Raw genomic sequence first — 17,452 nt, forward strand, 5'->3', positions numbered from 1 at the left:
GCCCAGCCAGGGTCAAACATGAGCCTTCACGAGTCTCTCATGAGCATTTTCTGCATTGATTACAAAATACTGCCTAGAAAACTGAGAAATAAGGAACAGAGAAGCTGAAATGCTGAAGAGCACGGAGTTGAATCCAGATAACCCAGGCGCCACCCTGACATTCTCACTCTTGGGCCATCTTTGGTTCTTGTTTTCCATTCCTTTAATGGCCTAAGCTCTCTTGTTCCACTCCCTTTCTCCTTCCCACATAGATATTTCAACATATGGATATGTCTGTGTATGTGGAATATCAGCAAAGCTGATACTTTGCTCCCTGCAGAGCTCCTTGTGACCACTCTCTCATGTAACTAATCCATAGCAACGTATACTCCAACAAGGAAAATTAAAAGGTTGGGAACCACTGACCTAACTTCTTAGTAAGCAATACAGCTGGCAATCAGATGTAACCCGAGCTCCTCGTTATTGGAGCTGCCTGAGCTATTCATAGCAAAGCAAAATTGCTATGGGAATTGAGCTGGATTTATTTTGTTTGAATGCAAATTATCCCAGGTCAGACAGGCTCAGATCTTCTGCCCCCTCAAATTCATTTGCATCAGCTCTGGCAGGGTGAAGCTCATTTCTGGAGGATCTTCACTGGGGAAGTGTGGGTATGGGTAGGGAACCACCAGATGTGGAGAGCGTTTGCTTGGGGCTTTGATGCAGTGGGTGTAACTCACTCTGCAGCCCAGACTCCTGACCAGAGAGAAGCCTCTGCCATCAGGTAGCTACAAGTGGTGTCCCAGTGCTTGGGCAAGTGTCTCTCTCTGTTGTCTGCAACCTCAACAGGGTGTCCTGTAAGGGAGAGGGAATATTAAGCCCTGCCTAATTCTCACAATGTTAAATGTTCTGAAGGGTCCAGCTGCCAAAGTCCCATCATCACAGGAAAAGCTGTGTTTTCACTAAAAAAAAATAACCAACCCCACTCAACTTTAATTCTAGTATACATGGTTATAAAGAGTAAAAAAAAGCCTCTTAAAAACTCAGCTGAAAATGGTTCAAGAAATCAGAAAGAAAATAAAACACTAAAGCCCTTTGGCATTATTTTTTAAAATCTCATAATTTATAGTGTTGTTTCCTGCAAGGCCTGATTCATGACTTTTAATGTTGAAGCTGCCTGTCTGATAGGGAGGAATGCTGCTGATCAGAAACACTCAAGCAAGCATCTGTTAATGCTAAGTACCTATGGAAAAGGAATTTCCAAGAACTGATTTTAGTTATCTATCATCAGTTTTTGGTTTTTTTTTTTTAAGCTGTTCATTTTCGGTGTCACTCTGCCCTAATCTTACTGGTTTTGCCTTTATTACCACTCTAGGAGCAGCAGCTTTGTTAAGAAGGCATGCACTTTCCCTAGAATAGTGGTACATCTGAACTCCAGCCACATAAAACTGATTAGCTGTACATGAAGGGGGAGGAGAATCTTGCCAGAACATTTTCATTTCACCTAATCCTTTGAGCAGCATAAATAATTCATAGCAAACCAACGTTAGGGTGAAACGCTGCCCTGTCTGAAGATCTGGGCATCTTGAAGGCACATTTCAGATATTTAAGAGGGGCATAAATGGTGCTTTTTGTTTCGTGCTGTTACAGAGAATGAGAGGACAGAGAGAGCTGCATTTCCTGTGCTTTTGAAGGTTTTTGAAGGTGAACCTGCTCTCACTTGGAGTGTTCTCTGAAGCTGTGCACCCAGTTTCATGGGATGTTTAGCTCAGGGGATACACTAAGCTGCCCTCTGAAGTCAGGTTTTCTGCTATTCTTGATGTACCCTAAGTAACTAATCAACTGTCAGCACATGACAAATAGTGGGCTGCCTCTTTTTAGGAAAAGTGAAGCATAAATGCACTCATTAAATAGTCCTTCTGTTTCCTGTTTGCTTTGTGATGGATTTCAGAACTGTCATAACTAATAAAAGCTCTAGATTTTTATCTTACAGTTGCAGGGATTTGCTTAAACAGGCCATACCCAAGTGCTTGTATAGCTACCAAGGCTAAATTTGAGCTGTTGGTTTTTGCTAATTGCCTTCCAAAACCTTTATAGGGAGCCAAAGAGCCCTACTGCTGGAATTGTAAATGAAGTGATCCTGAGTGTAACTTGGTAAACCTCTGGCACTTCACTTAAATATTATTGGTGTATAGTTAGTGTGGTTATGCTGTAGTTTGCATGAGTATTTTTCTTGTATTCATTTATCATGCCTACTCCTGTTTTTTGGTTTTTTTTTTCTTTTTGTTTTTGGCTTTTTTTTTTTAAACCCAGAACATGAGAAATGAGAGAGCTCATGTACTGACAAGCAAGTATTTAATCTGTGGCAAAGCAATCAACTTTGTGTTAGTTCTAGAATATCTCATTACCCTGCAATAAATACCAATTTAATACATTTAAATACCAATGTGACTGGTTCAATTACCTTAAGTGGAGGAACAAATAAGAATATTTCCTTATTTGCCATATGCTGACAGGGGGTTGCATAAAGATGTTTGAAACAAGCTCAGTCAACTGCAGAAATACAAAGGCACTATTCAGAGATAACGCTGGCTTTGTTCATATAGGAATAATTAAAGGCATGCAATTTTGTTACCTTGTTTTAATTGCTGAATTTTCTGCATAGCACTTCTTTTGAGCGACCCAACAGAGTAGTCTTTCATGGCTAACTCAGACTGGCAATTTAAACCTTGTACTCTCCTTCTGTCAGATTGTCAGGTAATAAAATGCTATATTGTTAAGAACCCTTAACATTTTACATTTGCAAGAAATCTTTATTATGTTAGAAAACAGAATAATTGAGTTATTTTTCTGAGTCTGATTCTAAAGAAAAATGCCATCTGCTGACAATTCTCAAGTTAGAATAGGCAACCAATAATTCTAATGCTTCTTTCATGATTAAAAAAAAAAAATTCAGTGTGTATAAAGGTCATTAACTTAACCTGAACATTTTCTGTGGTACAGAGCCAGGTATTCCAGTCTGGTGAAAATCATTAAAGGTCTGCTGAGGTTATTCTCATCAGCCAAGGACCCAGTCCCATAAAACATCACTTTGTACTTCCCTGATTCTGGGGTCAGCATCAGGAACTGCCCATTTACAGGCTTGATACTTTTCTGAACGATGGGTGAATTTTTTTGGCAGACATAAAAGCTAGGGAAAAGTTTAGTTCACTTAAATTCTCTCTTGTCTTTAGTGTGTTCACATGCCTTTGTGCTGCCTGGTTTGGGATAGGATCAAAAATGAACATGCTCTGAGTTTTACTCGTGGGATTTCTGACTTCAATAATACATGTGTATTATTGGAAACCTCATGAGAGTCCATTCTCACTAGTTTCCCAGAACATTTTCTTTCCCAAATTGGTATAAAAGCACTCTGGAAATGCTTGCACAGACAATGTTCAGCTCAATGGGAGCTCCTGGGTGCTTAACACTCTGTAAAAGTCTGTCATTAATTTAACAATCTGAGTATGGATTTAGGGTCCAGACTTTTCACTTTTTGTTGGTGGATCATGGATCGTGTCCCTGTCACGGTGTCTCAGAAGCTTGTTCCATTTACCCAGTGCTTCAGTAACATGGGTGCAATTGTGTAAGTGCCCTTCTCAGGGGGACAGAAAGAGGCAAAATGCCCCTCAGCCTTGTGGCTGCTGCTGTCCCCTCTGCAGCTACCTCCCAGAAAAGGAGCTGTAGGTCAGAGTGGAGAGGGAAGGAACTCCCTTAATTACCATGATTTACTGCCATTGGCTTGGCTGTTTGCTCCTGATGCTTCCCGAGGGTAAAAATATCTTTCACCTCAGCAACACTTTCTGCAATTCAGCCCCTTTCTCCTTTCCAGATATGCTGCTTGTCATTTTTTTCTACCTAATTTCACATCTTAATTTGTTCATTTTGATTATATTTTCCAGAGTGTTGACATTTTGACCCTAACTTGAGAGGGACTCAGTAAGCCGTCTCTCAAAAAGTCAGTCAGTGATATCGAGTATCTGCAGTTCCAGGTCAGGCTGTACTATCCTGCTGGCTATAATTCTTGGAAGTAGTTTTGCTTATGACTGTAGTAAGGTTATAGTCTCACATATTTTTCAGACTACCAACTTAACCCATCCCAGGAGGTGAGTCTACTTCATTACACATCCCCTAAAGAAACAATAATTTATTTAAACTGCTTACATGATGCAGGATTGCTTTGAACAGCCCCGTGATGGTATTGGTCGAATACCCTTGGTTTGGAGGAAGGAGGAATTCATAAGATGAATGTTGGCAAACTTAACAGGACTTTATTCTTCCTGGGATTCCTTGGCATGTGTGAGAAAATGATACATTTACCGCATTTTCAAGGCTTAACCCTGTTATTAAAACCTGTTCTAAGCAGCTGGCACTTTTCCTGCTGTCTTGGCAGGATTTTGTCCCTGCTGGTGCACAGGGACTGCCACCTCCTCACGGGTTTCTCCGTGAGGACATTTGAAATGTTTCCGAAGTCGTTGTTGCCGTGAACTCGATGTTATGAAATGCTGTGTCCACACATGGGTGTTGTGCTGTGGGTCACTCAGTGACCAGGCTCTGAGCAGAGCTGTGGCTCCTGGCCTGGGTGGCTTGCTCTGGCAAGCGTGTGCTCCAGGCAGGAATGGAGGGATGGTAGCAAACATGAAGGTGGTTTCTGTACTTTGTGAGGGCACTGCCGTGATCTGCTTAAAAAACCTGAGGGAAAGGCCTCCCTCATCTCCCTTCAGTCCGGGGTGGAATCTGAGCAGAGGTATGGGAGTTATGTGGAGGCCTTGCTTTCCTTCTAGCAGACATTGGTGTTTAAAAATTGACATTTGTCCAATTCCAGAGGCCAGTCTGGGCCAAAAGGCAGCTTCTGGCCGTTGTCAGGCGTCCGTAAGCTGTGTGAACAGCTTCGTGTTCTCTGGATCTCTATCATACCTTCCTTTGGCTTCCAAGCTGCCCGTGGTTCCATGTGGGAAGCGGGCTGGCGGACAGAACCCGCAGGTGGGACACCGAGTGAGGGCAGGCTCTGCTCCAGCAAGGGAAAGCTTTGGTGGCAGAGCTGGGTCTTCTGTGTTTCCTTTGTGCTGGCAAAGCGCCAGGCACTTAGCAGAGCATCAGGCCAGGAAATAAGAGTCTGATGAAAATGAACTGTAGGTAAGGTAATTTCATGAGTTTTCCCTGCAAAGTGAATTAGAAAAGACTCCAATATGCTGTAACATGAGATAGTCTCAACAACACTGTGATGTGCATACTAGATTTCTAGGAATCTTTGGCCTCAGATGATTTTAAATAACCAGGAACCATAGTTCATAGGTCATCTGTCTCCTTATTCTTTGCTTTTCAGGGAAGTTCTTAGTTTACATTTTTATGTGTTTTAAGTAGAACTAAAAACCGTACTTCATCTCTGTACTTTACGTTCTGTAACTCTTGTTGGGGTGTGTTTGGATCAATGATTCGGGTTTTTTAGGAGCTGGACATTTGGGAAATAACAGAAGTCTTGGACTGATGTCCACTGAAGTCTGTGGAAAGCTTTATGCCAATTTCAGTTGGCCTTTTGTCAAGTCTCTTAAAATTTTTCATGAATATTTGGAACTATAAATGGATGTGAAATGACATTTAACTCTTCCTTTTTAGTGATTTTTCATCTTGAGCACACTCACACCCACATAATGGGGTAGATTTCAGTTATTTCTTTGGCCATTGTTTTAGTTAAGACACAGTGGGTTTTTAACACCTTATTTTATGTATATGCTCCTAGCACTGAAAAAGGCATTCTGGATATAAGTAGTATTCCTTAGGAAATATGTGCATACTTTTTAGTACCTCATTTAGTTGAGATACTCTTGTTCTTGTGCAAACTGTAATTTATCTTTACATCAGTCAGTATTAAGTAATGTTTAGCAGAGACACTGCAGTTCAATTATTCATCTGTTTTAATTCTCAGTTTCATTTTGTTAGGCTTCTTACCTCATTATTTGCATCTAGTTTCTGGAACTCTTCTAACTTTAATATGCATAAAGCTGTTGCGTTCAGTTTAATTAGCATGTAATGAAAGTGTCTTGTATGCAAACAGAGAACCCACGGCCACAAGGCCCTTCTAGTCTGGACTGAGGATTTGTCTGCTCTCTCAGCACTCAGCTTTGCTAAATTATGGGAGAGAAATAGAAGTTCTGCAAATCCTTCACTCACTGTCACTGCTCTGTTTTTTATGGAGGGTCTGTTTTTTCTGGAGATGCTGAAACCCCAAACTGAATTAGATTTACAGGCTGGTAAGCTGCCAAAGGCTTTGCTCTGAGTCTGAGAACACAGGGGAGCAAATGGGAGCAGCCTCTGCTGTTCCAGTAAGAGGCCAGTGAGACCTGTTAGGAACAGATATGTTAGTGTGTGACTCTCAAAAGTCTTCCATGTGGGTTGAAAATCAGTGGAAGATCTATTGTATAGTTAAGATGATCCTTTTCAGTGGTTTAAGAAAATTCTCCTTATTTTTCAATTTATAGTCTATGTTCAATTAAAAAAATCTTGAAGCCGATACCATGTAATCATTGCCCTTATCCAAATCTCATTTTGAGATTCTTCTTCCTTTTGGAACACACCAAGAAAACAGAACAAGTACCTTACCTTGGTGATTACACCCAGATACTGAGGGATTTCATAGAGGTGTATTGGATCTGAACATTCCTTTAGCCCAGAGCGAAGCAAATATTCCATAACAAATAACAAGAGGGGGAGGAATGCTGCCTTTTTATTTCTTCTCAATTTTTCTGCAAACAAGCTGCAATTTGCTCTAAATTATTGATTCAAAATTATTTGCTAACCACGTGGGTCATCCTATGTCTTTCCATTTTCTTTCCAATGGCATGGAGTATCCCTTCCAGAAGGATAGCAAATATGTGTTGTGAGGGAAGAAGAAAACAGCAAATTCCTACTGAGCAATCTCTTGGGTGTTCCTTCCCACCATATTCTCACAATTATTGCTATTATTAGTGATAGCCACAGTGGGATACAGAAGGAATAGACAGGAGTCCTTGGCCTTTTTCCTGCTGTGTTGTCTAGACTTACAAGAATGTTAAGATTTTGTCATTCTGCTTCCTCTCATGGTGTTATAATTGCAGAGAATCCGAAATACAAGTGGGATTTTGACCTATCTGACCCTCTCTGCATTGTGTCTAAAACCCATCAAGGTTAATGGAAAGTCATCCTTGATTCAGGGAAAATCACATGTAATACGTAAAGCTATGCTGAAAATAGGAAACCCAGTGCATAAATTTCCATGACAGTTTTGACAGTGTTTGTTCTGAAGTATTTGAGCTGGATGAATACATAGAATCTAACTCAGCTATGGAGATGTTTCATCTACTTGTAGAAAAAATTCCCAGGACACCCAGGAGTACACAGTAGCCAAAATCTGGCCTTCAAGAAACTGGAATTCCTTCATGCTGCAAAACTAGAAAAGATGATTCTGTGCCAGTTTCCTGCCTCTGTGCTGTGGCATTTCTCAGCTGGCATGTTTGCCAGCCAGCACAGTGGAGCCAGAGACCACTCTGCTTTACCCAGTGCTACAATTTAAGAACCTGCAGGAAAAGTACCTGGCAGTTGTTGTCCCATTGCCCCCTTTGCAGTGCTCCAGGGGACTGCAGCTCTGTCTGAAGCCAGGTCAGCATTCTCTGCATTGCTTTGGAATTCCCAAAGCAATGATTTCAATATGAATCCTTGAAACCATCCCATACCTGGAAGAAATGGAAAATGGTGTGTGATTGAATGAGTGTCCAGACTGCTCTGTGGCACTTCCCCTTTCTTCTTGACAACTTCATAAAACTGGATGTTATCTTCTTTTTGATATCTTTCATTCACATGGCATTTTTTCAACTTGGAGGATGAGTCTGATGTAAGACCCAAAGGAAAAAGGTCTTATTGGAGATTTAGGGTCTTTTCTGTTGGAGAAAAAGTGACTACATTTGTGAGGCACTCAGCTACAGCCCCTGTAAAGGTGCAGTAAAATACATGCAGGGCCCAGAATTCAGTCACTTCTTCCCCCCCACCATGAATTTTCAATCCACCCTTATAAGGTTAAATATAGAAATGATGTTTGGGGCTGAGACTTCATGTACATCAGGGACAGTTTCTTACAGGAAAATGTGGAACCCCCTTTTTTTCCATATGGTCTGAATCATTTACAAAATGAATCCTACAGGAATAATTTCAGATGTGGAAACCTTTAAAAGGGGGAAATAAGAACCAGATTCACTACATTTCTGTTTTCCAGCTGAAAAAAAAATTGCTTAGCAGTGCCCAATTATCAGTGCATTCTAGATAAAGATTGCCTCTCAGAACCACTTGTAAATTGTGTGATGACATACATCATAAGGATTAAAATATTAGTCATCTTCCCTACAGGAAAGTACTTTGTCATGATCAAATGTGATCTGACATTTGAAACCTGCCAACTTATGGCAGTGAGCAGGTGAGTTAAATTCCTGTCAATTATTGAAGACCTGTCTTTTATTGATGGAGGAAATTTTAACCTTCTTTTAGAATGTTAAGTAGATACAGGCTGAGATACGTAATTATGAATTCATGTTAAAGAGAGGAGAATGGGCAAATTGTTGATCAGACTGTCATTTGTTTGTTTTTTTATTGTTATTATTCAGAGGGCAATTAGACTCAGTTCATAATGTGGAATCTCTTCTGTTGCCAAAATTGAGATCACAGTGTTATTTTATGGGCACTGTTATTGGGCCCCTGTGAAAGGTGCTTATATTGGGGAGTACTGCAAAGCTGCCTTTGGTTTGGATCAGCAGAAGAGAATTTCCATGAAAAGAGCACAGTGGATGACTGTAGACTGTGGAGGACCTGCAGATCTTTGATAAATCTTTCCAGCTGGAATAGACTTAAAATCAATTTAAGCATTAGTTTAGTAAACAGTTAAAGCTGTGAAGATTCATATGTAACTTTCAATTTTCACTTGCTTTTCACTTTGTGTTGAGTTTTCCTTATGGGAAACAGTTCTTAAAGCGCAGAAAATTCCACAGATCTTTAAAAAAATACAATGCTTACATCAGGCATTCAAGCTGCTCTCTTTGTGACACCCATGGCATTCCGGCCCTGGGAGGTTCTGCTAAAGAAGAACATCCATTTCAGAAGGGAAGGGGGGATACATGTGTCATGTCTGCATTTTCAAAGCCTTTTTTGAGGAAGGAGGTGGAATCATGGTCTTGGAGGACTGGAGATGTGGGGCAAGATGGTTTGCAATTGACATTTGTTTGTCTGCACATATTTTTCTGAAGCCTAAGAGATATGTAGTCCTCGTGGGATGTCAGTTTTGGCAGGAGGGTGTTGGCACATGGTAGAGCCTCACTGATCCAAACCAAAAATCTGTATCTAGTATTACGTATATAATGTAATAGAATTACCTGACGAAACTTTTTCTTGGTTTTTGACTTGGTAAAAAGGGGTGTTTATTACAACATGTTTTACAAAACCAAGAAATGAAATAAAATCATAACTGATTAATGAGCTGCATGGAAATACTTCCTCAGTGCCACCCACATTTCCCTGGCCCTGATCCTGGAAACACTTCATCACATGTGCAGTTTTATGCACAGATACTATGTGAAAACTACACTGTAGTTTTCCCGTACTTCTGTCTTTCAGGGATCCAAGAAGGAAAACAATCAGATATTTGCCTTTAGTGATTTCCCTTGTAGGAAGGTATAAATTTTACATTGTGTTTAAATTATGATTAAAGTGTGGGGAGTTGATTACTGAATGATGGTGCTTAAATGTTCAGATGCTTCAGCTTTGTGCTGCTGACCTGTCATGTCATTGTCTACTTAGAGTGACCTTAAGTCTGGGATTCCTGTTTGCTAATACCTTGTTCTGAAAAAGCTGCGGGCCTTAATTCAAATATTTTCTTTTATAATGTGTGCACTTATGAGAAGTTGTGTTTTCCAAAAGCATTTCCTTTTTATGTATATCCTGTACACAAACAAACCTGTACTGTGAAGAATGGGTTAATATTGCATATGAAACTATCCATGCTACTGTGTGAAGGTGCTGTGCTGCTCGTCCCACAACATTCCTGTTTGTGTTTTTCCAAGTGTGGAACCTGGTCATGTCCAAAGTGAAACGATGTGTATATAAATGGGAAGAATATCCAGATTGTAACTTGAATAATAATAACTTGATATATAACTTGATCTATAAGTCAAGTAATAATAACTTGAGTAGCTAACCAGTGTGGAGGTGCACACTGCAGTCAGTTTGGGCTTTGCAGGAAGGTTGCTTGGGGAGCTGGCACGTTCCATCTGTGAGCCATGACAGCCTCCTCTCTAATTTGTGGTGCCGTTTCTTTTTTTAGTCAGGTTTGATAAGGACACGGCAGACCGAGTTCCTGATCTCTCCATTACCTCAGCAGCTGGCACAGGAGCACAACTTCACGTCCCCCGCCGGCCACCACCCGCACGTGCTGTACAAGCGGACTGCCGAGGGGAAGGTGCACCGGTACCCAGTAGAGCCCCATCCCAAATCCTCCCCTTTTGGCCATGACAGAATGCACACTTCCCACAAGTTTCACGCACAAGTGAGCGGTTACCACCACGGAAGGTTTCAAAAGCAGCATTTTTGTGGACGTCGCAAGAAATGTATGTAAGGAAACTTTCTCTCCTTTCTTGAGGTAGTGGCTGTTTCAGGCTGTGTGGTGGTCCCGAGGTGGGCTTCACATCTCTTCACATCCCTTTGGGATGGAGACATAATAACTCTAAATTATATATTCCTAACGTGAAACATACATGAGGAGCTTGAGTTTTCCTCCAAGTTCACAGAATCATCTTTTATTAAGCCATCAGAATCACTGTTTAGTTTTCTTGTACTTTGCCTAGATTAAAAGATCCCAATGGTGATTTTTTTTTTTTACATTGACATAGTTTTCAGTAAGCAATTCTGCACAGTGATGGATGCCAAGTTCCTGAACTTCTCTCTGTTAGACTGGGGATAAAAAATGAATTAGGCTTGAAGATGGAGAATAAAAGCTTCAAAATCATTAATTTTTGAGAGGATGGAGAGAAAGTCTTTCAGAACTCACCATTTGATAATGAAATTTTCAGCAACTGAGATCTTCAAAAAGAACCACCCATGTAAATTGTTTAAATAAGATTTTGGAGCCATGTCTTAAAAAATATATTGAAATATATTACCTGCCAAGATCCATTCTGAATCCTTCATTAGGTCCTTGAATTGCAGAACATTTTAGAGCTCCCTTGGACCCTATATCTGTACTTTTAGCATTCAGTTGAGTCTTTTTGAAAGCTGATCAGCTTCTGAGCTGAGTTTCTTAATGAGGGTCTCCAGGACTGCAAACAGTGTTGAAAACAGTGCCTCAGTCCACTTACATTCTTCCAACTTCCTACTGAAATTCTGAGAAAATGAGCAGCTTCCTTTTCCAAAGGTGTGTAAGGAAGAAAGAGAAAATAAATAGAAGGGAAGGAATGAGAAAGGAGTTAGTGGGAAAGGTGGCTGGCTGAGACTGCGGCCTGAAAACAAATGGCTTGTTAAAAATTCAAAAATCCTTCCCCCAGGTTTAAAAGCCAACCCTCAAATTCCAGATACAATAGCCTGTGATTCAACCTGTAAGCATTTGCCTTCTAATGCAGCCCCAAACTGCCTCATTACATCCTCCCTTTCCCTCCTGTCTGGTTTTCCTGCTGCAGAGCAGGGGTGATGGTGCTCGGTTATCTCCTCTGTCCTACACTGGCCCATTTTGTCCACTGTGAGTTTGTGCCTTATTTACTGTTCCTGCTGTGACTGCTTGTACAAATTCAGAATTATTCATGTCCTCTTGAGCTTTTATACAGTGCTTATCCCTATAATGGAGAGCATTTTGAACACTGTATTTGCATGACCTCCTGGGATGTGAGGAGATATTATTGTTATTCCTGTCTTATAAATGGGACTCAGACACAGGAGAGGTCAGAAGTAACCATTGCTTCTGGGGACCAAATTGAAAACCGGAATTTTTCTTTAACATTTTTCTTGCTTTTGTAATTCTACATGTAAATCCATTTATTCAATAATGTCACTTACAACTCTGAGCTCTTAGTTGCATATTCAAGCTGAAGTTTATGCGAAATGAAGAACATGCAATTAGCATCCAACTGTGATGAGTTTAGCTAGAGTGATCTACCCTTCACTGTTTAGGAACTCGATGTCAGACACACTCTTAGGATCCTATTCAGCAAGATGGCATTTAAATACCTTATCCACAAAACTTTCTTTTCACATCCTGTGGTCTTTCACTTCATGCAGCTCATACCTGTATCCTTCTGAGAGAAAGGAAGGAGTTCTAAAAAATAACAACTTATTTCCAGACCCAGCCTTGGTTAATTTATAGAACAAATTGATCTTGTGTTCACTGAATGAAATACAAATAAAATCACTTGTCATTGTTTAATTGAGTAGAGGAAAATACAGGATGCAGAAGAAATTACTCCAGTAAAGGGAACACTTTTTCTATGAGTATTTGGTACTTTTTTCTTCTTGCTTTTTTTTTTTTTTTTTTAAGTTTTTATATTATTTTCCTGGTTTTATTCTGAGATCTGGAGTCACACCCGTTTGAAGTTTGCAGCAAAATCCAGTCTGGTCACCTGGAATAGAAAATTTCAGCTCGAATGAACAAAGGGATGGAAAATTCAGGCTGACAAAAGGCGGTGCTCTGCTGTTAACCCTGCCTAGTCAAGGTTAATTTATCCTAACCTAAAGAATGAAATTAAACTTGCTGAGCAGTAAGAGGGAAGAGCACATTGCCACTTTGTCATAAAAACAGCTTGTCCCACTCACCATCTTTTAAAATTTCATGTGCAAGTAGTTTGTAGGCACTAGAAAAGCCAGTTAATCATCTTCCAAACTCTTTGTCACAACCCAAATGCTTTTAGATCATGAGAACTAACTGGACTATAGTTAGTAAAACATGCATGAAACTGCTGCTAAGGTTTTATGACTAGCAGTGAAGTAAATTCAAGAGCAAAACTCCTCTGCTTATGGATATATGTGTGCGCTGAAGTTGTATCGCCTTCGAAATAGTACCTGGGCACTGATGTGCCTTGAACTGAGCACTTCCCTCTTGGGTGAGGCCTGTCCTTGTGTCTCAGTGTGCTTCCAGAAGAGAAAAGTTCTTTGAGCTTGTAAAGGACAGTTGTGTATAATGAGTGATACATTTGAAAATGACCGTAACATGGTCCTTTGTATGTTAAATGCTCTTCAGAGTGCTGAGTTCCTGAAAGCAGACCACTGTTGTGCATTCTGTGGTGTTCTTGATTTCCCAGTTTGGCATGGAAGCAAGTAAGGGTCTGTTTTAGCTCTTTGGAGTAACTTTCTGATGAGGCACAGGCAGGATCACTACCTGAGGCTCCCTCACTTGTGTTTTTACATCCCATGTCAAAAAAAATCCCATTGCTATCCAAAGAGTTTGTTAGAGTGGCCTTTGAGTTAATTCTTGATGCAAAGGCAGTGTAGGTTTATGCAGAAGAAGCTGTGGATAGCAGGAGCACTGTAGGATGTGGGAGATGGATTTCTTTTCCCTTTCTCTGGTTCCCTGAAGAACTGGAGTAGAGAGCATTCTCCAGCTGTGCCACTGCCTGTGCTGCACCAGCAAAGAGAGAGAAAATGCACCCTGGAATTGGGATATCCATCGTTGTTGTCAAGCCCTCCTTGGTGTTGCCCAACTTTTCCCTATACTCAATAAATACATTCCCTTGGCATCCATCACAGCAGGAAAAATCTCAGTGGCAGTTTGGCATGGAAGGCTGATGTCAGTCCCAGTATCAGGCTGGCAGGAATTTACTTGTGGTGGGTATCTGATTTCTGTACTGACCATCGACATCTGTTGTGGAAAGGACTTTTTTGCCAGCTGCTATGTAAGTAGCACATGCCAAACACCTCAGGAAGTTATCAAAAGGACAGGAAAAATGCAGATACTCTGTTAAAAATTCTGTTGTATTTTTTTGCACAGATGCTACCATTTTGTTAGATTAGTTCCTTATTTTAAACTGCTTATTGCGTATGAATGTGGTTCTCCCATTTCCTTCTCTCCCTGTAGCCGTCCTTCCCTCAGGAATGAATCAGGTATTTTTTAATAAATATAGGAGAACTTAGCCAGAAGTATTAAATCACATGCTATAAAAATAATCTAAGGCTTTAAACCTGTGATACTTCATTTTCTGATGAAACTGTTCATGGGTGATCTGAACTCTTTCCAAAACAGTTTTATTTCCTTTTAGATGCACCCAAGCCACCCACAGAAGAGACCTACATTCGCTCAGATGAGTATGGGACTTCTGTGAGGTTCAAAAGATCATCTGCTAAAATTCAGAAAAATGGAAGTCTAAATGTTGAAACCCTTGTTGTGGCAGATAAAAAAATGTTGGAGAAACATGGCAAGGAAAATGTAACAACATACATCTTAACAGTCATGAACATGGTAAGGTGTGGTGTCACTGAAGTGTCTTTTCTCTGGGGAATATTGTGTCAGAGTAGGATCCTTCATTAGACAAAAAGTGATACTAAAAATAGCAGAGGCACCCTATGCAAGCCTTTCTTCAACCCTCATCTAATGTATTACTTAGGTCAAAAAGCCTTTAAATGTACATCTTTAGATTATCACAGCTCTGGCAACAGTACCGTGGAGTGAAAAAAAAAAAAAAAAATTAAAGTGTTAAAATTTTACAATACTTCCTGTGTAGTACAAAAAAGGCAGGTACTCTGAAATTGAAACTTTCATTTAGTATCATGAAGCTTAGTCTGTTTCATCTCATGTCTTCTAGAAACAAACATTTATTTGAGAAAGCACAAATTTATTCCCATAAAATTGATATAATTTGACCAGATACAGGTTTTCCTGTGTTGTCTTGCTCTTTACTTTTGTACTGAAAAACTTGAGCTTGAACTTTGGCCTTAATTACACTTGATCCAGGAGACCAAGCACAGATCAAAGGCCACTGAAGTCAATAGAAGATTTTCAAGTTTTTGACTAAGTGTAGTTTGGGACACAATTCTTCTGGTTTGAGCTCTTTTGGATTAATCCTCCAAGGTGTATAACTCCATTAGTTAGTACTGAAAATTGAAGTCCAAGGCAATAACTCAGGACATGTGTTTAATCTATTAAAAAGGGATTACACATGTAGGTGACATTTCCTCTCCAATAATCGTTGCAGGTCTCTAGTCTGTTTAAAGATGGAACGATTGGAAGTGATATAAACATTATTGTTGTGAGCCTGCTTCTTTTGGAACAAGAGCCTGTAAGTTGTGTCAGAATTTTTGTCTGAGCTACTTCATTTGCTGCTGTTCATTGGGAGCATTGGGTGTCCCGTGTTATGTACAGGGAGGTTTCTTAAGACAGAGTATGAGAAGAAGATTAAACCTGCCAAAATCTCCAAAATGACGCTTTCTGCTTTTCAGTGCTTCTTGGGTTTTGATTCTAAATTCTTCATTTCATATAGATATTCTTTAGAAACATTGAAATGCTTCCAGTAAGATAAAACTGAACATTTTCCAGTGTTTCCTTGAGGAGAAATGTCTGGAATAAGGAATCTACTTAATAAGTATTTAAATAAACAGAAAAATTTTGAACTGAGCTTTCCGGGGTGTGATGATCAGAAGTGGTAAGGAGAAGTCCCAAACTAAAGAAAGCATGTAACAAAAGGTGGGAGTGGAGCCAATTCTTGTGTCAGGGCTGCTGAGACAAAAGAAGACAAAACTTCTTTTGCTGAAAAGAAATCCATAATGGGTTGATCTACTTGGATAATACTTTTCCTCCTCAGAAATCACAATACATTTTAATCACAATATTGAATATGGCTTGGTGTTCAGCATTCTCAGGAATCAAAAATATTTGTACACTGTAATTCCAGCCACCAACTTTGGAAATATCTGTGTGTCTGGGGAGAGGCCCAGTTTTATTTTACAGTTGTAAGAGATTCACTCATCAGCTGACTCAACCACCACAGACAGTCAACATGGGAATACATAAATTGACATAGAACAAATATGAAATATTAATTCCCTTTCCCCTCTTAGCAATTCATACTTTTTCAATCTCCTTTCTCACATCCTGATGGAAGCACCTTGTCTGTGTGTCTGTGCACTCCCTGCAGAGTGGGTTGTTAATCAACCACCACGCTGACCAGTCCCTGAACAGCTTCTGTCAGTGGCAGTCGGCCCTGGTTGGGAAGAACGGGAAGCGCCACGACCATGCCATCCTTCTGACAGGCTTTGACATCTGCTCTTGGAAGAACGAGCCCTGTGATACTTTAGGTATGACACCAAAACACAGGCTGAGAAACGTGGGGGTGTCCACAGCAGGAGCAGAATTGGTTTCAAATAAAGGAGTTCATTTTTGCACATGCTCTTAGTCTTCTTGAAGAAGACAGTACAGTAGTATTTTTGAATTGTCGCCTCTTCAAGGAATATTTTTGATTTTGAGAATATTTCTGAGCTACTCTTATTTTTTTTTTATTTTTGTGACTGCTTGCTTTTTTGAATGGGATTTCTCCCTAATTTGAGAGCAGGAAAGGCATGGGGGGGTGGGTTGGGGGGGAGAATAATCTTTACAAATAAAGTGTAGTTGGAGAGGTTAGGTTTGATTTATACTTTTTATATAGGAGTCCCTTTATTGTCAAATAAAAGTCTGCTGTAATTCCTCCATGATAAACCTGATGAAGTAGACAAGCGTCTCCCTGTGCCAAAATAAACTGGCTTATTAGGAGCAGTGCAGATGATACGTGTATTTGGAATTCTGTAGAGGAACAAGCTATTTTACTGCTTCCTTCCTTCAGGATTTGCACCTATCAGTGGCATGTGCAGCAAGTACCGCAGTTGCACCATTAATGAAGATACAGGCCTTGGACTGGCTTTTACAATTGCTCATGAATCTGGACACAAGTAAGTTTCTTCTTCTATAAACAAATATGTAAGTGAATGGAAACATAGCCTATTTAATATAAATCAGTTAAATATAGATCATTTGGATTGGCTCATTCTAAATATAAATCATTTGGAAGCCCCGAGATTGGTGGTGAGCAGGGTTGCATCCAGCTGAATACTGGTCACCAGTGGTGTTCTGCAGGGCTCAGAACTGACAAGTCCTCTTTCATACGTTTGAGCTTCTCCCACTGCTCCCACATTCTGGTAGGTAAATTACTGCTGGTATCTATATGGTTGCTTCAAAAAGAGAGGGGGCACTGCAGGTTTCTGCAGCTTCAGTGGAGAGGGGATCTCTCTGAGTCTCTTGGAGGTCTCCTTTTCCCAGAAGACCCAGAGTTTCATAGGAAACATTCAGCCTGTCCTTTGTTCTCTCTACGTGTTTAGTGTGTGATTTGGGTAAAAACCCACCTTTGTGCTGGTTTCTGCCTTTCTGTATTTATATCTGTTGGATTTCCATTTGATTTCTATTGTAGAAAGACTGTCA

At 40.2% G+C, this 17,452-nt stretch overlaps 1 protein-coding gene across 4 annotated transcripts in view; it reads left to right on the forward strand.

Annotated features, from left to right (window-relative positions):
- Positions 1–17,452, forward strand: part of ADAMTS18 (ADAM metallopeptidase with thrombospondin type 1 motif 18) — a 77,192-nt gene that overhangs the window by 17,563 nt on the left and 42,177 nt on the right. For all 4 annotated transcript variants that reach the window (XM_042027634.1, XM_042027638.1, XM_042027635.1 and 1 more), the window contains exons 4-8: positions 10,355–10,637; positions 14,268–14,467; positions 15,201–15,284; positions 16,140–16,299; positions 16,821–16,926. In XM_042027634.1, coding sequence (XP_041883568.1) covers positions 10,355–10,637; positions 14,268–14,467; positions 15,201–15,284; positions 16,140–16,299; positions 16,821–16,926 — 833 coding nt within the window. The remainder of the gene's footprint in view (positions 1–10,354; positions 10,638–14,267; positions 14,468–15,200; positions 15,285–16,139; positions 16,300–16,820; positions 16,927–17,452) is intronic.

Source organism: Corvus kubaryi, unplaced genomic scaffold (genome assembly GCF_017639235.1).
Source record: "Corvus kubaryi isolate FWS band 111438036 unplaced genomic scaffold, C.kubaryi_AGA036_p1.0 37300, whole genome shotgun sequence".
In the NCBI taxonomy this organism is placed as follows: domain Eukaryota; kingdom Metazoa; phylum Chordata; class Aves; order Passeriformes; family Corvidae; genus Corvus; species Corvus kubaryi.